Source organism: Globicephala melas, chromosome 6, assembly GCF_963455315.2.
Source record: "Globicephala melas chromosome 6, mGloMel1.2, whole genome shotgun sequence".
NCBI lineage: Eukaryota > Metazoa > Chordata > Mammalia > Artiodactyla > Delphinidae > Globicephala > Globicephala melas.
In genome coordinates, this window is record NC_083319.1 from 27,789,493 (window position 1) to 27,814,880 (window position 25,388).

General features: G+C 41.0%; 2 protein-coding genes across 4 annotated transcripts in view; both read right to left on the minus strand.

The window, feature by feature from the left end:
• The window catches only part of FSD1L (fibronectin type III and SPRY domain containing 1 like), a 70,328-nt gene extending 56,596 nt beyond the window's left edge, over positions 1–13,732 (minus strand). For all 3 annotated transcript variants that reach the window (XM_060300676.1, XM_030859127.2, XM_030859130.2), the window contains exons 1-2: positions 13,544–13,732; positions 331–426 (exon numbers count right to left, since the gene is read on the minus strand). In XM_060300676.1, coding sequence (XP_060156659.1) covers positions 331–426; positions 13,544–13,558 — 111 coding nt within the window. In that variant the 5' untranslated portion in view covers positions 13,559–13,732. The remainder of the gene's footprint in view (positions 1–330; positions 427–13,543) is intronic.
• A 5,827-nt stretch (positions 13,733–19,559) lies between these two features.
• Positions 19,560–25,388, minus strand: part of SLC44A1 (solute carrier family 44 member 1) — a 215,010-nt gene continuing 209,181 nt past the window's right edge. Inside the window, exon 16 of the mRNA XM_030859133.3 lies at positions 19,560–21,596. Coding sequence (XP_030714993.1) covers positions 21,582–21,596 — 15 coding nt within the window. The 3' untranslated portion in view covers positions 19,560–21,581. The remainder of the gene's footprint in view (positions 21,597–25,388) is intronic.

Here is a 25,388-nt window from a genome sequence, read left to right on the forward strand (position 1 = left end):
TTTAGCTTCCCAGTACTTTTGGAAAGGTACAATTTGCTCTTAATTGGAATTAGAAAAGACAAACATGAAACGGAAAGGAAGAAAAGGGAGCATTATAATATTCCTAGCAATATTCCAGAGTTTTCTTTTTCCCTTACTATTTGATCTTTCCATGGAGAATGTGCGAATAGCAAATAAAGCATTTTTATTTATCTGCCATTTAAAAACCCTGCTCTCACCTCCATTAGTTTATAATCTATAGTTGACAGTGTATATTTATACTTCTGATTTGACCCAACAATCATTAATTGTGACATATTCACACAATTTTTTTTTAAAACAGATTCATACCTGAACTCCTTTTAGTGTTTGATTTAGTGTATCAATAAAGTTCTGAATTTCATCATTTTTATTTGCCAGAGTTGAAATGATCCTTTGTAGAGCTTCCTAGGATAAAAAAAATTTTTTTAACACTATGATATTTTATTAAAAGAGAACTATAAACTTTATAACAACAACTCTCTAAACAAACTCTGTAAGAGTATATTACATAATAAACAGGAGCAACGTAAAACTGTTCATTGTTCAAACCTCTTATTCCTAGTGTACAACTTAATTACCACCATATCTTTCACACTGAAGGTGATCAATATTATTTAACATAAAGACTGTTACTTTAGGTCATAAGGCCATGGCAAACGAACAGAACCAAATCCTTAAACGTTGCAAAAATAAATGGAAACTTCTAATCAACATCAGGAAATGAGGAATAAAAGCAGAGACACTGAAATTTGACATTTATTTATAAAATTTGACATTTATTTATAAAATTTGACATTTATTTATAAAAATTAAAAACATATTTTAGAAATACGAAAGTAGATAATAAATTTGCAGTTAAAATTACAACATTCATTGCAATATTTACAGATGCTATAGAACCATAATAAATAAGGTAATTTTAGTAGCAAATACCTCAGACTTTTTGATAATGCTTCCTATTTAAATAAAATACTTGATTATTTAACTTTCTCATACTCTCTACTTCAGTGTTGTCCAATAAAATTTCCTGCTATAACGGAAATATCCTACATATGTGCTGTTCTATATGGTAGTAACTAGCCACATGAAGCTAATGAGCTCTTGAAATGTGGATAGAGCAACTGAGGAACTAAATTTATTTTAACTTGAATTAATTTCACTTTTTATTACACATGTGACAAGTGCTGTCATATTGTACATCACAGGTCTAGTTGTTTAATAACTCTTCATGGGCAGTAAAAGCAAAATCCAAACAAGGTACTTGTATTCTCAGTAAAAATCAAAAGCAAGTACTTTCACTTTATAATTTTTCCCAGAAGTACAAGCCTTATTTCCGTAAGCACCTACAAACATAAATATTTTAGTAATTTCCTATAAGATTTTGTGTAATAAAGGTTCTCCTCAAAATATTATCAAAAACTGATAAAAGGCTAAATATAGGGCTTCCCTGGTGCCGCAGTGGTTGAGAGTCCGCCTGCGAATGCAGGCGACGCGGGTTTGCGCCCTGGTCCGGGAAGATCCCACATGCCGCGGAGCGGCTGGGCCCGTGAGCCATGGCCACTGGGCCTGCGCGTCCGGAGCCTGTGCTCCGCAACGGGAGAGGCCACAAAAGTGAGAGGCCCACGTACCGCAAAGAAAAAAAAGGCTAAATATAAAGAGCTCAGGAAATAATCTGATAAAGGGATGACATTTCATATAAATGCTCATAAAGCATTATAGTAAAAAAATTAAAATAATTACAGCTCTCATTTCATTCTCCCAACAATCCCTGGAGATAAGTAGGTATTATCATCCCTGGGCCAGACTAAGGCTCTCTGCTTCACTTACCAATACTGTTTCTTCCCATCCTCACCACTGTTGTTATTTTAGTATAATAACACAATGAAGTTATGCTATGAAAGAGTTAGCTGTTTATCCTCTTGGTGTTCCCTCCAGAAACAGGTACATGGAGATTTGAATACAAAGACAACGCAGAATGCAGCCAGTACCTGGGGGAGGGGTGGGCACAGCTGGAGGGACGAGAGTGGTAGTACAGAGATGTAGAAAAGGAGGGTAGAAGACTTAAGAGTCTTTCGAGTATTCATCCAAGACAGACTCTCTATATACTTTAAAAAACACAATGGAACAGTAAAAATGGTTCTGCCAGTCCTCGGCCTGTGTACAGTAAGCTTCAATTAAGATTGGGCTTTTCAGGTTAATAGACTGACTCTCTGCATCCTCTTCTAACCCTCCCAATGGTAGGGTTACATCCATATTATATAGATGAGAAAACGGAGATTCAATCAGTTGCCCAAAGTGACACTGCTTGTAAAGTAATGATTATGCTCAGTCTATCTCGAAAGCCCATGCTCTTTACCACTTTAGAATACTGCCTCTAAACCTAACCAATTTGCCCATTATATGAAACACCCATACAATAAATTACATATTGTTTTAATATTTTGGTTTGCTAAGACTCTTCAATGACATATAAAATCACTGGAATTTTCTTGGAGAATCACAGCTTGAGCTTAAGCTTTGTCCACTGAAATTAGTGAAATTCTGGTAAAGGAACTTGATTGTAACATTTTAACTTCTATCCACATACAACTATTATAATTCAAGCATCTGGGACTTCCCTTGTGGTCCAGTGGCTAAGTAAGTTTCTGCACTCCCAATGCAGGGGGTCAGGATTCGATCCCTGGTCAGGGAACTAGATCCCACATGCCACAACTAAAAGATCCCACATGCCACAACTAAAAGATCCTGTGTGCCGCAACTAAGACCCAGAGCAGCCAAATAAATAAATAAATGTTTAAAAAAAAGAAAGGAGTATCATTTTAAAAAAATAATTCAAGAATCTGACATAATATAAACACATATAGAAATTCTGGTATTCCAAGAAAAAAGTTTTGAAAGCAGGACTACATAAGCTGAGTTCTGAAACTTTACCCTAGCCTGTGTATGTGACATGAGGTTAAAGTTTTCTCTAGGTGGTAAGACCCAGGGAAGAGATCTATACAGGGATACTGTGTTCCCAATATAGGAGGTATGCAAGGGGAGGCAAGTCCAGTAGAGCTTTTTTTTAAGTATTTTCTAAATATGGCAAGCAACATACCAGGGCAGGATAAGAAACTTTGAGAAAGAGGCAAAAAAGAACTAAAAGATACCATAATGCACGGAGTTTTCTACCCTACTCTACCCCTCCAGGGCCTCCAAATTTAATCACTAGCTTTTATAATGGAGACACAAGTAATTGATAAAGAAGCTGAGGAGGAAGTACAAAGAAAGTGATGTAAGCTGTGTACAGCACCTATTCTCTGAGCTCCAGACCATTTTAATCCAACTGCTTACTTGAAATCTCCACTCGGATGTCTCAAAAGCACTTCAAAACTCAACATGTCATAATGTCCTCCACTAAACCTGAGCCCTCCTAGCGTTCTATCTCTGCCAATGGCACTACCAGCTGTAAAACCAGAAACCTAGCAACTCAAAATCAAAAACAGAAAAAAAAAAAATTAAAAAATCAGCAGAGGACCTGAACAGACATTTTTCCAAAGACGACATACAGATGGCCAACAGACACATGAAAAGATGCTCAACATCACTAATCATCAGGGAAATGCAAATCAAAACCACAATGAAATATTACCTCACACCTGTCAGAATGGCTATTATCAAAAAGACAACAAATAACAAGCTCTTGAGAGGATGCAGAGAAAAAGCAACCCTTGTACACTGTTGGTAGGAAGGTAAATTGGTACAGCCACTACGGAAAACAGTAGGGAGTTTCCTTAAAAATGAAAATAGAACTACCATACCATCTAGCAATTCTATTTCTGGGTATTTATCTGAAAACAAAAATACTAATCTGAAAATACTAATTCAAAAAGATAAATGCACTCCTATGTTCACTCCAGCATTATTCACAATAGCCAAAATGAGAAAGCAACCTAAGTGCCCATTGATAGATGAATGGATAGTGAAGATGAGAGCTATATACACTGGAATATTACTCAGCCATAAAAAAGAATGAAATCTTGCCATTTGTGACAACATGGATAGACCTAGAGGGTATTATGTTAAGTGAAGTATGTCAGACAGTGAAAGATAAATACCATATAATTTCACTTATACGTGGAATCTAAAACACAAAACAAATGAACAAACATATTAAAACAGAAAGAGTCATAGTTACAGAGAACAAACAGGTGGTTGCCAGAGGGGAGAGGGGGAGAGGGATGGGTGAGGTAGGTGAGGGAGATTAAAAGGTAAAAACTTCCAGTTACAAAATAAATGAGTCTCAGAGATAAAATGTACAGTGTGGTAAAAATAGTCAATAATAATGTAATATCATTGTATGGTGACAGATAGTAATTAGATTTATTGGGGTGATCATTTGTAATGCACAGCAATATTAAATCACTATGTTGTGTGATTAGCATAGTTAATTCTTACAGGAATTAACACAGTAGGTCAATTATACTTCAAAAACAAACTCACAGAAAAAGAGATCAGATTTGTGGTTACCAGAGGCAGAGGGTGGCGGGACTCAGAAGTAGATGAAGGTAGTCGAAAGATACAAGTACTAGGGGTATAATGCACAACATGATAAATATAATTAACACTGCTATATGTTATATATAATTAACGCTGTTGCCTAGTATATATGAAAGTTGTTGAGAGTAAATCCTGAGTTCTCGTCAAAGAAAAAATACTTTTCTCTTTTTCTTTTATTTTTTATCTACATGAAATGATGGATGTTCACTAATCTTACTGTGATAATCATTTCATGATGTATGTAAGTCAAATCATTATACTGTACACCTTAAACTTATATAGTGATATATGTCAATAAAACTGGAAGGAAAAAAACCCCAGAAACCTAGGCCACCATCATTACATCCTTTCCTTTCATTTGTATTCTACACGCAGTCACCAATTCTGTAGATTTTACCTCCTAAATAACTCTGTAATCACTATTACCACAAGTCAGTATCATATCTCAACTTATACTCTTGCAAAACGTAACAGGCCTCTGATCCATTCTTTCTCCCCAGTAATCAGCTCTCTATATTGCAGCTAGAGTAATATGTTAGCATCACTCTTCCTGCTTAATTGTCTTGCCACAAGGCCTGGGATAAAACTGAAAATCTTTTAACATGAGCTGTTAACATGACCTTAAACATGACATTACATAATCTGTAAGACCCTGCATGATCTTCCTTCCCTCTGCCTACCTCACCTGTTTCAACTCACACCAGACTTCTCTCTTGCTGTATTCCAGCTGCAGTAGCCTGCTGTGAGTTTCTCTAATATGCTTTGCTTCCCACCTGGGAACCCTCACATTTATCAATTCTTCCTGTTCTAAAACATATACACAATTTTTTGTTAAAACAAGTTCCAAAAACTTGTTTTTGGAATGAGCCCATTCTATACATCTAAGTATACACACACGCGCGCGCGCGCACACACATGCACACTTGCTTCATTTCTTTTATTATCAAAGCCTGACGGTGAAGAAGGGCAAAGACAACTTTGAACTGGGACTCTATCAACCTGAAAGAATGCCTACCAGGGTCTCTCAGACTTCATCTCAGATCTCAAGTCTCCCATTACCCTCCAAATACTGATGGATAAAGTGACAGATAAACATAGATGGATAAAGGCAATATAAATCATCTGAAGTTTACCTAGATAATATAACTGATTTTGCAAGACTTCAGGTGGCCATGACTAAAAGCTTTAGGTGATACAGGTCTGAAGATATGCTTTGACAAATACGAATTCTGCTGGATCACAGTAAAATATGTAGAATGTATGTCTCCAGAGGCAGTATGCATAGGCAATCTCAGCCATTGTCCTTTGGTCATGCACCTCAGTCACCAGGAGCTCAAGAAAACCTACACTATCAAAATTAAGCCTCTCAATTACTTGACCATGGAATTCGTCTAAGGTAACTGCTATGTTAACAAAGGGGAGGGGGGCGGGAATGACACGCCCCAGCCAAGCACAACTGCAGTCATTCCTATGGAATGGTTCAAAGTAATCTGGGATGTACAAGGCATGAGGTACCCTCTTCAAAGAAGCATAGCTTAAAGTTATGCTTATAGTCCCTATAAATCATAAGAAGTAAAAGCACAATCAATTGACTCTAAGCAAAATAATAATAACTAACACTTTTATACTCTTAAGGGCCAAGCACTATCTTAAGCTCTTTACATACATTAATTTGTTTAATCCTCTCAAGAATCCTATGAAGTAGGATACTTGGTTATCTCCGTTTTCCAATTTGGAAGCTGAGGTATAAAGAGGTTAAGTAACTTGCCCGGGACCTCAGAGTTAGTATGTGGCAGAACCAGAATTCAAATTAAGACAGTCTGACTCCTGAGTCTATGCTCTTAACAATTAGCACTGTACTACCTGAAAACAAAGATCAGAGGTCCATGAAAAGAAAGTCAGAACATCTAAGAGCATCAAAAGGACTTAAGATTTTCTTTAAGACTGGAAAAAACTAGGAATGAGCAACAGGCTGTAACATGTACCACCCTGCCAAACACAAGGGCAACAGTAACAGCTCTTCTTACCGCAGGCATATGATCATTAACTCTGAGAACATGATGACGGTCACCATCTGAAATGGCATGGTTCTACTGGTTTTAGCTTAATATATGTGAATATGACAAATTCAAATGTGAGTCTTAATTCTGCATTCAACAAAAAACTCTGCCAACTGGGCTACTTAACTGGAAACTATCCAGTGCAATAAGTGCCTGAAGTTATGATGCAGAAACTTCCTGTTCTTAGAACCAGTGGCACAAAACCATTATACCCGTGTTTATATGCTACTCTGAATCCAAAGGCATCAATAACCAAGTGGCCATAATTAGACACTGTGATATATGGGTTTCCCACCAGCGTCTACTCAGACAAGGAGAAAATTTCTGATTCAAATTCTACATTAGTATTCCAGACAGTTGAGATACACGAATCTAGAACCACTGCAAATATCACTAATCAATCTACAATTTAAAGGGGCCAAACTATGACTATAGTCATTTCAGTTAGTATTCATTAAGCACTTTCTATGTGCCAGGCACTATACTAAGCTTCTAACATGGACTATCTTTTTAATTATCACAATAGACAGCAATATGTCTTTGTATTTTATGGTTGAAGAAAGAGAGGTTAAAGAAGTTATGAAACTTCCTTTGATCACACAGCTGTCAAACGGCAGTCACAATTCAAATCCAGGAAGCTGCCTCCAGAGTCTGTGCTCTTACACCACTCCAGGCTGCATACACTGCAGAGGACTGTACAAAACAGTCATAGGGTTCCTGCAACCAGAGAAAAGGGATCAGTGAAAAATCCTAATGCCACCAGGAATTATGCCACTTGTATCACTCCACACCAAAGACCTCTCCTTTGAATCAGGTAATGAGTAGAAATCCAGAATGCTCTATCCAGCTGGTAAGTTAGACAACCAGAATCTTACCAGCTGACCATAGTTATGCAACACATAACAAGAGTATTGTGCTCAAAAGTGATGCAACGAGCTAGAAAAGGAGAATTATATATTGTTGAGGAATTCAGGAATCTGATAATCATAAATAGTTAACTGGTAGAAAGCTACGCCCTCTGTAACAGTGAAACAGCTGGGATTACTACCTCTGTACACAGATGCAACTGAGGTGATCCACAGAAAAAAAATCTAGTAAAAGACCTGGTAGGGAATACTGTCTTTTCACCCTGAGCCCAGTTGCAGATATCAGGGCAGAAGAAGAGGTTCTTTCCCAACTAGGATTTGAGGAAATACAGTGTATCAGAGGCTGAGGAAGCCTCATCCATTTCTGCAGCCTCTGAACTGTCTGTTCCATCCAATGAAGTCTAAGAGGCTCACATTCGGCCATGGAAACCAGAGGACTCATCATCTAATTAAGGGAGGTGGAATGGAAGTAGAGATGCGGGTACTCTCAGGTACCACTAGTAGCAGTATAAACTGACAAAACCTTTCTAAAGGGCGACTTGGCAATACACATCAAAAGATATTTAAAAGCATATACACAATGACTCAGTAATTCCATTTCTACTAATTTATTCTAAGTAAATAATTAAAGAGTATAAGCCGAGACTTGACGACAAAGATTTCATCTTACTATTATTTATAATATTAAAAGGTTAGGACCAACATAAAAGTATGAGAAAAGGATACTAACTAAAAATCAAGTAGGGCTTCCCTGGTGGCGCAGTGGTTAAGAATCCTCCTGCCAATGCAGGGAACACAGCTTCAACCCCTGGTCCAGGAAGATCCCACATGCCGTGGAGCAACTAAGCCTGTGCACCACAACTACTGAGCCTGTGCTCTAGAGCCTGTGAGCCACAACTACTAAGGCCCACGTGCCACAACTGCTGAAGCCCGTGTGCCTAGAGCCTGTGCTCTGCAACAAGAGAAGCCACCGCAGTGAGAAGCCCGCACACTGCAACAAAGAGTAGCCCCCACTCACCACAACTAGAGAAAGCACGCGTGAAGCAACAAAGACCCAACGCAGCCAAAAAAAATTAAAATTTTTTAAAAAAATCACGTAATATATATCCATATTAAAGAATTCTGCTAAATCATTAAAAGTGTTGTAGAATGATATTAACATGGAAAAAGATATCCTTACATATTAAGTGAGAGGCAAATTATAAATCACTATACATAGTGTGATACCATAGTTTTTTTAAGTTTCTATATGCATTAAAAAAGACTGGAATGTAATATATACAAATGTTAAAAGAAGTTACCTCTGGGTGGCAGGATTATGGGTGATTTTTATTTTATTTTCATTTATCTATATTTCCTAATTTCCTACAATAAACTTGTGTTACTTATATTTATAATGCAACAGGAGTGCACAGGCTCGCTGTGCTAACACTATTATAAATTAGTTCAAAATATAATTAGCTATCATCAGCAAATATCAATAACTGAGACCATATTAATCAGAACCTTGTGGCTGGGAAGCAGTGCCAACTGAGGATATAAAACATAGAAAAAGAAAGCTGTAGAAAAAATCCACTAACTTCAAAGTATTGTCCACCCTACACTGGAGTGGAATATCTATCACTATGGCATTCAATATGTGTTTGCTGCATGAATAATCCTGCTTACATTCAGCCAGGCACTGCAAAGAACCATTGTCCTTAAAAAAATTTTTTTAAGTTAGGTCTGTTTCACTATATTTCTAGTTTTTTTTAAAACTGTCAAGTTCAATAAAAATGAAGGTGTCTGTATTTAAACACAGTGATACAAGTATGTCAGCATGGTCCTTTGAAGAGGGTACCTCGTACCTTGTACATCCCAAATTACTCTGATCCGCTCCACGGGAATGACTGCAGTTGTGCTTGGCTGGGGTGTATAAAAACCCCAGTTATACTTTCCTGGTCACACCTCTATTTTAGAAAGCAAAGACCTTCCCTCAAAAAAGAAAGAGAGCTGGAGAGAAGGGAGATACATGTACTACAGAAAAATGATTTGTAGCAGCAAGGGAGACCAAATTCCAGAGTTTTATCTAAATCATGTTCTATACTTTCTATCAACGATTTTTACTAGACTAAACTAGTTTCTTAATAACAACAACAACAAAAAAACTACTTTATAGGGGTTTATATCTTACGTTTTATCTTAAGATCTAAGACATATCTGAAGATAAAGATATATCTTAAGTTTATATTTTAAGATATATCTTAAGTTTATGTCTTAAGTTAATATCTTAAGTTTTAATGACATTAATCATGCCATCATTTAAAGGCAAAGGAGCAAGGCAGGAAGGGTGGTAATGAAAGAAGCTTGAGCTGGGAAGAAAGACCTGGTATGAATCCAGACTACCACTTGCTAGCTGTGTGACTCTGAACAAGTTATTTAACCTCTCTCAATTCCATCTTCCATATCTTTACAACAGGAGTAACAGCTGTTGTGAGAATTTAAAGCAGTCTAATACAATACTGGATACAGAACAATAGTCAAATTTCATTTCTCTTTCCTTTCCTCAGGACTGAGAAAAAGGCATAATTTTGGAACATGAGAGACGGTTGGTTATCTGGATATGGTGGAGGCCTCCGAACTGTTAGGGTACAACAAGAAGGCAAAGGATAGCAAATACCAGGGCAGAGGAAGAAACTGGGATGAGGAAGCCAAGTCTAGACATGCTACTGGTTGCAGGTCGTGTTGTGCTTTAAAACTCTCCCTACTCAGTTCAATCTCCTCAGTCTAGGTTTGTTCAGTCTTGCACATCAAGCCTTGCCTGACTGTCACTATTCCTCTCTAAGCAGAAAGTAGAATATGTGGGGGGAAAGGGAGGAAAAGCAAACAACTGACAATGTATGCTCTTGATGACATCTTCCCTCAGGGATCCCTTCCCCTTTCCTCTCCACCTTTATTATCCCTACAGCACAAACCCTTCCTAGAAACAGCAACCCCTATGAATATGAATGATCTCCTGCACAAGAATTTAACTGAAACTATCAAATTCTAAGCACCAAGATTCTAGAAAGGTGCAAATGTCTTATTTGTTTCAATGGTTTCTTTGAACATACACATTTTATCAGGTAAAGAAACCTTTGGGATTTTATCTTAAAACCACTTAAGGACATAATCAAAAGGTTTGAGTATCAAATAAAGCCACCTATCCATAACACATCCTGTTCACAAGTGTCCCAGAAACTCGATATAAACAAAATCCCTCTGTTTATTTCTAGAAGATAATACTGTGGTTTTCTGTATCCAACAGTACACCTTACATACCCAAGGTAATTATGTTTTCTTCCTCTACTCAAACAGAGCATCTGTTGCTAACACAAGTCCAAGTTATTTTCACAGACAAAAAAGCAGCTGGTCAAGCTAATCCATTTGCTGACTAGCCACCATCAAGCTTCTGTAAGACTGTCCAGTTAACTTAACCTCTATTGTCAGATTGCATGAGTCAGAACTTCCAATCCTCTTTCAATTAGGATTTAACAACTCTTCTTTGGCACCATCATTTGAAACACTTATTACAGACATAAACACAGAAAACATGCTTTAAACTTCAGGACAAAGGTAAGAAATGGTTAGACTGGATTAGAAAAATAGTTATACAAATTATCAACAAAGGGATAAAGTTACTTTGAAGTTGAGATTATGAGATTACTAATAGCTAACGATAGTACTTATGTGTGCTAGGCACCAAGTGATTTTTAAAAATTAACACGATCTTCATAACCCTCTGAGGTAAGGAGACTTTAAAGATGAGGAAATGGAGACTGCAAACTGCCCAACCTCATTCAGTTCATAAATAGAAGGGCTGGAGACGACTCTGAAGCCATCCTCTTAATAATTTAAAGCCCAAATCCCAAATACCTTACAAATGGATATATATTCAAGCCACTCTCACCCTCTGCCACTTGCAGTAACTATGTTTCCTTATGCTGACTAAGGTATCATCCCTGCTATTATTTTCATTGTAACATTCTATAATAGAAAAGAAAAATCATGCCAGGGGTGTACTACTACTGTTTTATTTCAAGAGAAATACATAACCAGCTCAGTTCATTATTAGTTGAGGTATATAATTGAATCTGCAGTAATTCATGAGAAAAGAATGCTCAAATTCAGAGCACTGAATTGGTTATAAGCATCAACACATGATGCTTATTTTAAGCTACAAAACAAAGTGTTTTTTATTAGAGATATTATTTAATACTATCAATGAAATTCAACATATTTTCTAATATTGAGAAGTTGATTCTCTAACTTATCTAAGATACATTAGTACCAGTAAGAAAGAACAGCTAATTCTTCTCTACCTCTGGTAAAACTGTACACAGTACGTGTAGGTACTCAAATACAACATTTGGAATGAAACCAAGTTCAGATCTTAGCCTTATGCATGGCTAGTGGTATGACCTTGCAGGACTCACTCCAACTCGAGTCCTCATTAAAATGAGAGACAATGCATGCCCTGGCAAAATAAGAGGAGCCACATTAAAATACTTTTTAAAATTATGTTTTACAGCACACAGAGTATTTTAGTACTTATTCTTTGTAAACTTTAAAGCACTGTACTTTAAAGTACATAATTCATACTTAATTATATTACCTGCTTTTTACAGTAACTGTAAAATATTCTCATTTCCACTGTATAAATGAGGAAATTGATTAATCACAGTTAAGTGATTTGCTCCATATCACAAAGCTACATATAGCAGCATGGAACCCGAGTCTCTGGACTCCAAGTCTTTGCCCTTCCGTTTGCTCTGAACTAATGTCCACTCAGATATCACATGAGTTTTATTTAAAAAGTTAAATAAGCTTTGAAATGTTTTACAAATTCAAAACACACAAAATGTAATTTTTAAAAAATGTCTTACTAATAGTCATGAAAATTAAAAAATTGAATATACCTGAGTTTCAAGATGCACACATACAATGAAATCATATGACTTTTGTTAAATACTGTAATAGTTAACGCTAAACACATCACTACACTATTCTCTCATGCCCCCAGTGCTCAAGGAAGTGAATCCAGGCAAAATTATAGAAAACAAGGTTCTAACGTTTTTTCCAGTACTTTCTATCTAATAATAGAAAAGAATGGCCTCTTGGACATGCCCTTGTTTTTCCCTGCTACATTATTAGTAACACTGTGTTCCTTCTTATTATACTGCACTATATTTCAATTACTATAATCTAACAAAGAGAGCACCGTGGTTGATTTTTATATAGGGATTATAACTAAATATTAATAACACTTCTAATTGTATTCAAACGTTGGCTATGTTCTCTAAATATATATATATATTGGTTAATAAAAACGGCTAGTTCTGTATACCCTTTCTTTAACTTGTTCAGAAAGTATAAAACATGCCAAAACAACCATTAAGGTAACTGACCAGCAGCACTGAACTGGTCAGAGGGTGGGACCGCTGCTCTGACAACTGTCAGTCTTTTCTCTCAATTCAACCAACACTAAACACCAAGACGTGCTAGTGAACTAGTCCCGAGGAGGGCTGGGGCGGTGGACAAGGCTGGGCGGGGGGCGGTACTAAGGAGATCTGGTTCCCGACCTAAAGAGGCACAGATTTTGCCAAGATAGGAGAAGACTGGGTCGAGGAGAGGGGCCAGCTTCGGCGTCAGCCGGTAGACCCCCATGTGCCTTGACTTCCTCTTCTGCTAAGGATGGATAAACCCTCACTAGCTCACCGTGAGGCTGCGAGAATCAAAGAGGGCCCAGACCGTTGCAAAAACTGATGAAAACCTGGGGGCGGCTCCCGCTATCCCCTCAGGAGCCAGGGACCAGGACCCAGGACCAAGTACAGGGCAGAAGCTGTCCAGGGTCACGGGGCGCGGTCCCCGCAGCCCGGCGGGCGCCGCTTTGCTCCTGGGAAAGAGCAAAGCGGCCTGGCGGCCTCGCCCTCCGCGGCCATAGCCCAGCCTCAGGCTGGCCTGGCCAGCCCCGCTCGCCCACCGCCCACCCGGCCGGGGAGCTCTGCCCAGCCTCGGCGGCCCAGCGCCCGCGCTTACTTTCTGAGAGTCCATGGCCAGGGGCTGTGTCCGCTAGACCCAAAACCGCGTCGAAGAACCTTGCGAGGAGACGGAGGGAGGTCGGACACGCCAACACGGCTACCCGGGGCCGCTGCTCTGCTGAGCCACTGCCGCCTCTGCCTCAGCCTCAGACCTCACCGGCGCCGCCCGGCCGCGCCCCGTCCGCGCCCAGCCCCGCGCGCGCCGCAGTCGCGCCGCCGTTGCCAGGGTGAAAGGGCGGCCCGCGGAAGGGAGGGGGCGAGGAGCGCCTTGCGCACGCGCCCTGCTGCGAGAAGAGATGGGGAGGGGTGGAAGGGGGGTGCTGGTTACCCGGTGCAGCGACGGAGCGGCAGAGAGAGAGGAGTGCTCGCCCCTCGGTCCCGCCGGTCGTTTGAAGAAGCCTCGCCCTCCTTCCCCCATCCTTTTTCCTCCAGCGCGCGCGATTGCTGCTGGCTTTGGAATGGACCACTGGGCATCCAGCAGCCGGGTCCGTGGGGAGGGCAGGGGAAGGAAAGCTCCAGCCCTGGAGATAGATCAGCCTCTTCTCCATCCTGCAAGCATCTGAAGCACCTCCTTATGCTAGCCCTTGGAGAAGCAGCCAGGCTGACAGGCCCAGCGGTCCAGTGGGAAGGAAATGGCTGGGAGGGCGATGTAGTGGAAACATGGGGAAAGCCTGTAGGAACGAGACAGAAACTTGGGTAGACTGTGGAGTCTGGTAGACCTTTACCAGAGAGCCTCCTGGGAACCTTGCTCGCTGTGACTTTGAGCAACTACTCTCCCAGAGCCTGTTTCATCTTTGGTAAAATAAATAATTCTGACTTTGCAGAGCATTATGAAGATTAAATAACGTATTGGGGACTTCCCTGGTGGCGTAGTGGTTGAGGGTCCGCCTGCCGATGCAGAGGACACGGGTTCGTGCCCCGGTCCGGGAAGATCCCACGTGCCGCGGAGCGGCTGGGCCCGTGACCCATGACCGCTTGGTCCTGCGCGTCCGGAGCCTGTGCTCCGCAATGGGAGAGGCCGCAACAGTGAGAGGCCCGCGTACCGCAAAAAATAAAAAATTAAAGAAAAAAATAACGTTTTGGAAGTGCCCAGTACATAGTTAATGCTCAGTAATTATAGTTATTGGTGGGAAGCTAGAACCTGCTCAGTCTGGACTAAGGGGACAATAGAGACTAGAAAGCTTGGGAAGGTACGATTCAAAATGTTCTTCCCCAAGTGGACAGGCCTCATCTTCCATTTCGATGACTGCAGAGGTTCAGAAAAGTTCAACTGGGCAATCACTCATTGTGAATGAACAAAAGGGAAAAATATATTGAGTACCTATCAGGTACCAATTCCACAGACTGAGAATCAGCAGTGACAAGGCATTTTACATACATATATATATATGTATGTATGTAAAATGCCTTATATGTATATAAAATGCCTCCTTACATTACATCTCTAATGTAAGGAGTTTAGACGTTTTACAGGGGAAAATTACATGGGATAAATGGAATCAGAGAATTGTGTGGGCTTCATGTTCGGTAGGAGAGTCAGGGAAGGCCTCTCTCGGGTCACTCCTGAGAGTGAGAGAATAACTATACAAACATCTGGAGAAAAGCATTCTAGACAGAAGAAACAGCAAATACAAAGGTCCTGAGAGGGCATGGTCTCTATGTTTAAGAAACAGCATTTATCCTACAAGGCTGTAATTATCTCTGTAGATGTGTCTCCCTGACTATACTTGTGGGTCGAAATTTCTTTTACCCATATCTGTATCGCCGGCACAGGGCCTGCCACCTAGTATGCATTCAGTAAATCCTTTTTAAACTGGACAGACATGTGCAAGAAAGGGGTTGAAGGGAACAAAAGGAAAAACTAGTTCAGGCCGGGTGGGTTGTTTTTGAAGGTCAGGGTCCAGGGCCTATGTGCACAATTTTCCTCCTGCGTCTGAAAGTAGTGGCATGCAGTCTTGCAGAGAGATGCTCCTTTTCTTGGTATCAAGGGAAAGGAGCCTCCTCTCCAAGCTGCCCCAGTTCCATGAGGAGAGATGAGAGCAGCCAGGCACTCAGCGACTAGCCTGCCGCTGCAGCCACGCAGGCCATTCTCCGCAGTGCACGCGCACTGCAGCTGAGTCAGTTTCCCTTGAGGGAGAAATGCAGCCTCGGGACTGGAGAACATCAGAAGTCAAACCACCCTGCTGTGAGCTCCCCAGCCCTGCACCTGCCTGCCACTGCACGACCCAGTGAAGAAGAAACAGCATTTAGCACTGTCCCCAGTTCTCTTGCTGCAAGGACTTTACCTCACTACTGTCAGGGGGTAACTCCTGGGCACTCTGTGACTGATGGGCTTAACCCCCGAAGGAGGCAGAAAGAGGCTTTGGAGACAGTGAGTCAACAGCTGAAATGCGATCTCCAGATTCTGTCCCAGGCCACATCCCAGGAGCTCACTCCTGGCCCCTTGCCTCCCCGCTCCCCTAGTTCTTTCCCTGCAGCCCAGCCAAGAACCTGCAGCTTTTGACAAGAGTGCTACCCCATTTGACTTCTGCTCTCGCCAGATCTCTGTCTCCTCTGGCCAGTCTGGCTCCCTGCCCAGCTTCCCGGGCCTTCTGGTTTCCCTCATTCTCATCTGTAAACAGCTAGTGTCTTCTAGCTGTGACTTCTGTCTTCCCCGGCCCATACAGCAGGCACTCACCTAGCTGGGCACTAAGTCTGCTGCCTGACCCACTCCCACTGCTTCTGGCCTATGGGCAAGTCCTTTGCCTCTTCACAGCCAAGTCAGTTTAGAAATTTTCAAAAATAGCTTTTCTAATAAACCAAAGCCCTTGTTCTCAAATGTAATCCCCAGACCAGCTGAATCAGCAGCACCTGGTAACTTGTTAGTAGTACAAATTCTCAGGCTTCATCCCCAGACTTACTAAATCAGAATCTCCAGGGGGTGGGAGGGGGGTACAGTAATCAATGTTTTTCCAAGTCCTCCAGGTGATTCTGACGCACACTAAAGTTTGGTCGCCATTGAACTGAGAGAAAGCAAATTGTTTTAAAAAAAAAAAAAAAAGGGAAAAGGGAACTACAGAAGCACAGAAACAGATGACTTTTCAACACAGGTTTCTGATTCTGAGATAGCATATCTGGTCATAGATATTTATTTGAATGAGGTTCCTCGGCCTTCAGGACTGCCTTTCTGACTAAATCCCAATTTAGGATAGCCTCAGGCTTGGCACTGCTGATTTAAAGAGTCTGGCAAAATTGTCTCTTCCAGAACCAGGTTTCCTGTTCTCTCTTGCCAGGCATCGCCTGCAGCCCTGAGTTCCCTCATAAGTTTTGGGATCCCCCATCTCTTGGGAGAGAAAATTTCTTCCCTTAAGTTTCTTGCCAACAGTCTTTCCCTTTGGTATAGGGCCATCGCCCTGGAGTCAGCCATCTGAATTTTTTTCTTTCTTTTTTTTTTTTTTGGTGGTACGCGGGCCTCTCACTGCCGTGGCCTCTCCCACTGCAGAGCACAGGCTCTGGACGCGCAGGCTCAGCGGCCATGGCTCACGGGCCCAGCCGCTCCACAGCATGCGGGATCCTCCCGGACCGGGTTACGAACCCGTGTCCGCTGCATCGGCAGGCGGCCTCCCAACCACTGCGCCACCAGGGAAGCCCCAGCCATCTGAATTTTAATCCTGCCACTGCTACTTACCAGCTGTGTAGCCTTCAGTGAGTCATTTAACCTCAATAAGCCTCAATTTCCTTATCTGTAACATAGCGATCATAGTGGTAGTAATTCCCAGTTAGGGTTGTTGTGAGGATTAAAGGAGATTATGTATGCAAAATGCCTGATTTAGACACATTTAACAAATGGTAGCGGTTACTGTTATTACTGCCTTGTACATCATATCCTTCTGTGCCACCATGGCATGGCTTTCTGCTCCTTGATCTCTGAGGTCTTAGAAGTCCTATTCTCACCCCTAACCAGTTTTCACTGTCATACCTGGCTTTTCTGAAACATAATCACTGGCCAGATGCAGCTCTTTGTTGAAGCCAAATCTTCACCCATTGCTCCCTGTTAATATCTGGCCTGAGTCTTGGCATACACTACATAGCCTCAGAAAACCCTGAGCTTCTCTAAGCCTCAGTTTCTTCAGCTGTGAAATGGGCATCATAACAGTACCACCTGTAAGGGTGGTTGAGTGGATTAAATGAGAGAATTCATATTAAGTGTTAAGCACAGTGTCTGGCATGTAATAAGCATTCAAAAAATATTATCTATTATCATCTCTTCCTAACCACAGAAATCTAACTCATTCTTTTTTTTCCTGCCCCCTTCTGACCAAAAATAAATTCACCCAAAATCCCTGGAACCCCTTGGAACTTGGAGTACTAATTTCTGATCCTATAAGTTCTCATAGGAGGGAAGGGATGGTTCTGGTCTGACGTGAGCTTGTGCTCTAACTCCATACTTGGAGAGCTCTAAGCAAAGCGGGAAGCAGTCAGTGGACACAAATCTGACAAAGGGCCTGGAAACCATGTGAGAAGAGACACAATTAAAGCACCTGTGAGTATTTAGCCTGGAGAGGAAAAACTCAGGGAGGACACAGTCATTTAGGCTTCAAATCTCTCTAGGGCTGTTGTGTGGAGGAGGAATCTGGCTTGTCCTCTAGCCTCCCCCAGATAAGAGTTAGACCTGATTTGGTGGAAGCTACAGGAAGATAGATTTCCACTCAACAAAAAGTGCACTTTTCTAAGAGAACCGTACCGAGCTGGGATGGATTTTTGTTTGGTTGGAAGGTCCCCATCAGTGGAGGTATCCAAACAGAGGGCTGGGCATTTCCTTGTCAGAGCTGTTTTAAGGGGATCAGGCACTGGAAAATAACAGGCAGAGATAACCTTTAACATCTTTCCAAACCCTGAGGTTCTCTCATTCTTCAAACTAGAGGCCAGTTACTATGCATTCCCTTTCTGACTCAGCTTTGCAATTGTACTCACCTTTGGAATGCACTCTGAATCTCTTCTCCCCACCCTCACTCTCATAAGATCCATCACAAGAGGTCCCACTTTTCCTGGGAGAGAGCATGAGAGGGGCAGTTAACTAAACTGTAGCCATTATGATGTTACTATGTCACAGTCCCTTCTCCATGAATGATGGCCTGCTTTTATGCTAGGTCCCTGGGACACTGAGATAAGTGAGGTCTGGAAGACACAGGTGTTTCCATCACATCCTACCTTGGCTCTGGAAATGCCCCTGGATTCATCATGTTCAGAGAATGACCAAGGACACAGCAAATTCATCTGCCTCTTGAGCTCCTCTGTGTGAAAGGATGCTGGCCCCCAGCCAGCTCTCTCCAACACAGAGGAACAGGCTCACTGTTCCTAGTAAGAACATTGCTCAGCAGCCCCTCTGAGGCCCTCTGCATATACTCTGAAGATGGTATGGGCCCGATTGAGGCGGCGTGGTCGAGACTAGGGAGAGGAAGGGCCGTTGTGAGTTCTATTTCACTGGCTAAGCTCCAGGACTCTGACACCAGACTGTCTGAATTCAAATGCCAAGTCTCCCACTTATCAGTGGTGTGGCCTTGGGTGATTTCTTAACCTCTCTGTACCTCAATATTCTCATTTGTACAATGAGAGTATTAACAGGACCCACTTGAAAGGGTTGTCGGGAAGATAAATGACAATGTATATACAGTGCTTACGATAATGCCTGACATATGGAAAGTACATAGTATGTGTCCGCTATCTATTATTCTTTCCTAAAATAAACCATTCTTGAGTACAGCATCAGGAAATAATGGTTTCTGAGCCCTTTGATACTGCAGTGCCATTGCAGTCAAGTTCAGATGGTACCATGTCAGCACCTTCTAGGGAAGTCTCTTGAAATCCGCCATTCTAAAGGTCAATCTGAACTCTCTCCTAGCAATCGGAGATTGAAGGGGGAAGGTGACAGGACTTAAGCAGACGGGAAAGGACAACAGGATCCTTCCCAAGCCAAGAAAACAGTCTGAGCAAAGGTGAAAAAGAAGGAGAAGAATAACTAGAGGCAATAGAGATAGGAGTTGAAACAAATGAAAACAGCAACCTTTAATGTCCAAATACCCGGGCAGTATTAGGAAAATTCTGGAACATATAGGAGATGAAATATTCTCAGCCATGAAAAATTATCTTTATGAAAAATACACAGCAACGTGGGAGAGAGCTTATGATAATACAATTTAAAAACAAAACAAAAACCTTAGCTGGAATAGTTTTTTTCTAAACACAATTGGAGAGTGACTTCTGGTAACTGAAACATTTATAAACTTCTCTTTTGTTTATAACTTTTTGTTTTTGTTGCGCTGCTGGGCATATGGGATCCTAGTTCCCCCACCAGGGATCGAACCTGGGTCCCCTGCAGTGGAAACATGGAGTCTTAACTACTGGACCGCCAGGGAAGTCCCTGTTTATATAACTTTTAGCTTAGGTGAAGAATCAATACATCATATATAAGAAAGCTCAGCCTGGTTTCCTATTATCGCCTACAACTATTATATGTTTACTTTTCTGCTTACATAAAAGTGAATCAAAGACAAGTACATTGGCTTTGAAATATAAACCCAAACTTGGCGTGACTTCCTCGTGATTAAAAAAAAGAATAAGACGGGTGGAGAGAGAGATTCATAGGGGTCAGATTGTTTTGGTCTCTATATTCCCAGCTGGGGTGTTGGAATTTGAGCATTTTGTAAGTGGGAAGCCACTTACAAGTTTATGAGCAGTTATTTTAGGAGACTTGATTTGGCAGGGGAAATCGGAAGGACATGAGTGGGATGCGTCTGGGGGGAGGAGCTGAGTGGGGACCCAGAGGCCCAGACTTCCCCCTTCTCCTCCCTGTCCCTTAACCTCCGCTGGTTGGATCCCTACAGCCCCACCCCCGTACCCCACTCCACCACCACCAGTGACGGTCTTAGCAGTACGAATCTTTAAGTCGTTTTCTCAGTCAAATGAAAAAAATAATTAATTGGCCTTAATAAAAACTATTGGTTCTCTTCCTAAGTCATCTAAAACAGGTGTCAGCAAACTTATTCTAGAAAGGCCCAGAGAGTCAATATTTTAGGCTTTGAGAGCCATATGGCCTCTGTCACAGCTATGCAACTCTGCCATTGTGGAGAGGAAGCAGCCTTAGGCAGTACATAAAGGACTGGGTGTGGCTGTGCTCCCGTAAAACTTAACTTACAGAAAGAGGTTGGGGGCTGATTTGATTCATAGGCCACAGTTTATCAACTTCTGATCTAAAAGAGCATTGTGTTATTTTTCTTAGAGAATAATTCTGTGATTTTTCAGTGCCTCTAAAGCTCCCTGACCCTCCCTTTCAGACACTTCCCATCACATACACTGCCATCCCCACCTCTATTTATGAGAGGAATGCCAGTGATGATATGGTGGGCTAGTGATCTCTGGAGCAGTGATGGGCAAAGCGGCGTGTTAAAGTGGAGGGGCTTTGGACTTCATCTCAATTTGAGCCCTGACTCTGCCAACTGTGTGACCTTATACACAGCGCACAACCTCTCTGAGCCTCCATTTGCTCATGGGCAAAATGGAGATAATAGGTTCAACCTCACAGGGTTTTTGTGAGGATTAAATGTTTGTAAAGCACCCAGCCCAACAATTGGCATGGAACTGGCATTCAGTAAATAGTTACTAACCCACACGGGCTCTATAAATAGCTGTCAAACAGGACAGACCCAGCCTGCACGAAGAGAATTCCATTGTGGATCCAGCCTTCAGGTCAGTACTGGCACTGGAGTGAGAGGCAGTGGGATCATTAAACACACGCAAGGCTAGATAAGAAGGCAACATAAATTTGAAGAGGCTGCTGCCAGACACATTTGTATCAAATGCTTCTGATGAATCATTTATTAGGCAGCCCCACTGTACCACATCCTCTTGGTGGGCTGGTGGTTGGGGACATGGTCCCAGGCTTCCATTGAAGTAATAAGATCCTGCTCTTCATCCACAGACTCTCAACAGCTGGTGAGCGGGAGAACCTCGTGTAAACAGCCTCCTCTGAGTTCATTCTCCCGGGCTCATGGGACCAGTCACCTTCCCCTCAACTGAAAAATAAACACAACAAGAAAATGAATGCATCTCTCCTAGGGGAACACGACACAATGAGAAGCAATCAATAACAAGAAATAGTGTGGGATCATCTTTAGAGAAGACACTGTGAAATGTAAGAAGGCTAAACACACACACACACACACACACACACACACACACATACACGGGTTAACAGACAAGAAAGATCTGAGAACCTGGGTTCATCCTGATTTTGCCTCCTTATCAGTTGTTCATTTCTGGGCAAGTTATTCAACTTCTATGCCTACATTTCCCCATTGTAAAATGAAGATAATCATGGTAAGTTCCTTTAAGGTTTTTGTGAGGATTAAATGCATTACTAAGTAGACAGTGCTTAGAACAGTGCCTGACACTTTGTAATGAATACTAGGTTAGTGTTTGCCATTATTTGGTATCAGTATTACTCATTCACAAAGATGTTTTCAGAATAGCTGAACAACTGAGTCAAACACATAATGAATCAAATTCAAAACTAATCTGAAAAATCTGATTCTGTGGTACAGTCAAAGACCCAAACCCAAAATTCAAATAAAACTTTGGGTTTTTCACTCCCATGACTGAGCGGTGGGAGAGGTCAGACCAGGATGACAGGTGTTCCCGTAGTTCAGTTCAATTCAAGGAACAGAATATCCTAATTCTTAGGAAATATACAATGAAGTAGTTAGGAGTAAAGGGCCATGCTGTATGCAAATTGTTCTCAAGTAGTTAAAAAATATTAGATGTGCATACATATATATATGTATATATATATATAGAGAGAGAGGGAGAAACGTTTAACAATAGGTGTAACAAGAGTCTATGGTGTTCAGTGTATCATTCTTTTTTTTTTTTTTTTTTTGCGGTACGCGGGCCTCTCATTGTTGTGGCCTCTCCCGTTGCGGAGCACAGGCTCCGAACGCGCAGGCTCAGCGGCCATGGCTCACGGGCCCAGCCGCTCCGGGGCATGTGGGATCTTCCCGGACCGGGCACGAACCCGTGTCCCCTGCATCGGCAGGCGGACTCTCAACCACTGCACCACCAGGGAAGCCCCAGTGTACCATTCTTATTCTTGCAGCTTTTCTGTAAGTTTGAAATCATTTCCAGATAAGTTTTAAAAAAAACCCATTAGGATGGGTTAAAAATAAAAAGAAGCATTGACTCAAGTTTGACTATCAAACAAGCACTGGGCCGCTATAGGACAAGCAGAGGTGACAAGGTACAGTCTTGACAAGACACCAGGAGAGCCTGGACCTGGAACAAGGAAAGTGGTTCTATGACTCAAATATCTAATGGAAACAGGCAAACTAAGATCGTCTGATACAGCTGTCTCCACAGGAGGCTCTGCTTGTCCCCAGGTGCCTAAAACAGGTTGTATGTGGCACTAAGAATAACATTGCTTGAAACCTTTGCCATAAGCTCCATTTTAGGGCTTTAGTCTTAAGATTTTTGTTTACCATTCCAGTTGTCGCCTCTTTACTTATCCCCCTGCCTCAACTTCTCCCCAACTTCAACCCATTTTGCAAACTGCTCATAGAATAAATCCCTCAACTGTCACTCTCACTACATCACCTCCTCCCTCAGGAAATTACAATGGCTTCCTATTTTCCACAACCCAAATCTAAACTTTGCTGTCTTATCAGTTCCATATTTTCTGATGTTTATGTATCTTGGTTTGCAGTTTCAACTTTTTTCCCTGTCGCTGAAAATAACAGAACCTGGGATTCAACTGATACCCGATAGTGGTTGATGCTTAGCTGCAGTCATGTGGCCTGAGCACTAGGCTTATGCCAAAATTGTGATTTGTCTGAGATTGAGATAATAGTTCTTTCCTCCTATATATTTTTTAATTTAAATAAACTTAAATTTTAGAATAGATTTAGGTTTACAGAGAAGTTGCAAAGATAAAGAGTTTCCATATTCTCCACACCCAGTTTCCCCTATTTTTAACATCTTACATCACTATGGTATATTTATCACAATTAATGAAGCCACACTGGTACATAGTTATTAACTAAACCCCATACTTTATTCTTATGTCATTAATTTCCCCTAATGTCCTTTTCTATTCCATGATTCCATCCAGGAGACCACATTACAGTTAGCTTTCCTCCTATTTTTAAATTTTGGAATATTATTTTAAAAGCCAAATGTAAACAAAGTATAGTCTAACTGAATAAGATTTTATATGACACTTTGATGCAATATCTTTCCTACTACCCTTGAACATGAAAAAACTCACAGCATCTAACTCATCTCCAGGCGTGATTAGAACGTTTATCCTGAGTTTTCTCTTTGTGTCAGATCCCTTGGGAACCCAGAACAGTCTTCTCAGATTTCATGTCCAAGACTACATCAAATTAGCTAGTCCAAGAAAGCTTTGCTTCCTATACAATATAAAGGAATTCTCTACACAGTAACTCACATGGAGAGTCCTGAAATCTCTTGTTTGACACAAACACATGGTGGTAAAATGGGCTTTCACTACCACCTGTGGAAAGTACCTCAGAAACATCACCACTGTATTATTCCCGCATGGGCCAGGAATACTAGTGTCTGGTATGGAAAACTATAGTATCAACTGCCCTTAAACAGGCAGAGACTTTTCTCTCATCAGTTATAGGGAGTCTACCTACCCCACTCACAGAGCTCATTAGCTCATGGAGCTAATTAACAGACAATGTTTAATGGCTCTTTCTAGACACCGATTTGATCTGCATTCTTTCCAACACCCTCATCTTTCTCTGCATAGCTGGAGTAGAAAGAAAACTTTCATGATAACATTTAACCAAGTGGCCATGTTTTTCCCATCAGGAGTGGGCAATTTCCCATTCTCTCTCTTAAGGAAGAGAGATAATACCACTTCCTAGAAAAATTTCTTAGATGGAAACTGAATTTAAGTACAATATCCTTTAGCATCCTGCTAAGGGCTAATAGCTATAAAGATTTCAGATAACAAAAATATTTGAAAAGTAACAACAATGCTTTCCAAATGAAATATGGCATAGAATTTTAAATAGGCAACATAGGATTTTTATCACTTTTATTAAAAAATTTTTTGATGTTTCCCTTGTCTGTTAAAAAACCCAATATAAAATTAAAGGGAATTTTGAAAAAAGAAAAATTAATTTGTAATTCTGCCATCCTCACATACCTGTTTTCAGGTTTATTACTTCCCTTTTGTCTTCATCCATGGCATGTGTTCCTTTCACCTTGCATTATTTTATACACAGTTCCTGTGTTTCTGGTATTCATGTAATTTTTCAATGGTTACAAAACATTTCATTAAGCAGATGTATAATTATTATTTAAACATTTCCCTAATGTGCTCTATGAGGGCAAAGACTTCTGTTTTCGTCACCTCTGTACCCTCAGTGTTTAAAACAATGCTGGCAAAAAGTAGACACTCAGTACATATTTGTTGAATAAAAAGTAAATTCAAATGGTTTCAAATTTTTACTCATATATTATTATTATTTTTCAAATTTCATCATGCCTTCTTTTGACTTGTTAATTTTTCTCACTCTACCTCCATGAAATAAAAACAGTTTATTATGATGATTTTCTCTTTTGTATGTAGACAACATTGAGTGATCAGTTTTCTTTGATGATGATTGGTATGATTCCATGTAAATCCCTTGTGTATTTGAAATGTTTTTATTCTACCCTCACATTTATTTCATAGTTTGTATATAGAGTTCTACAGTGGAAATCATTTTCCCTCTGAATTTTGAAACTGTCTTTTCATTTTCTATTAGCTCTCAGTGCTCTCTTGAGAAAGCCAATGTTGT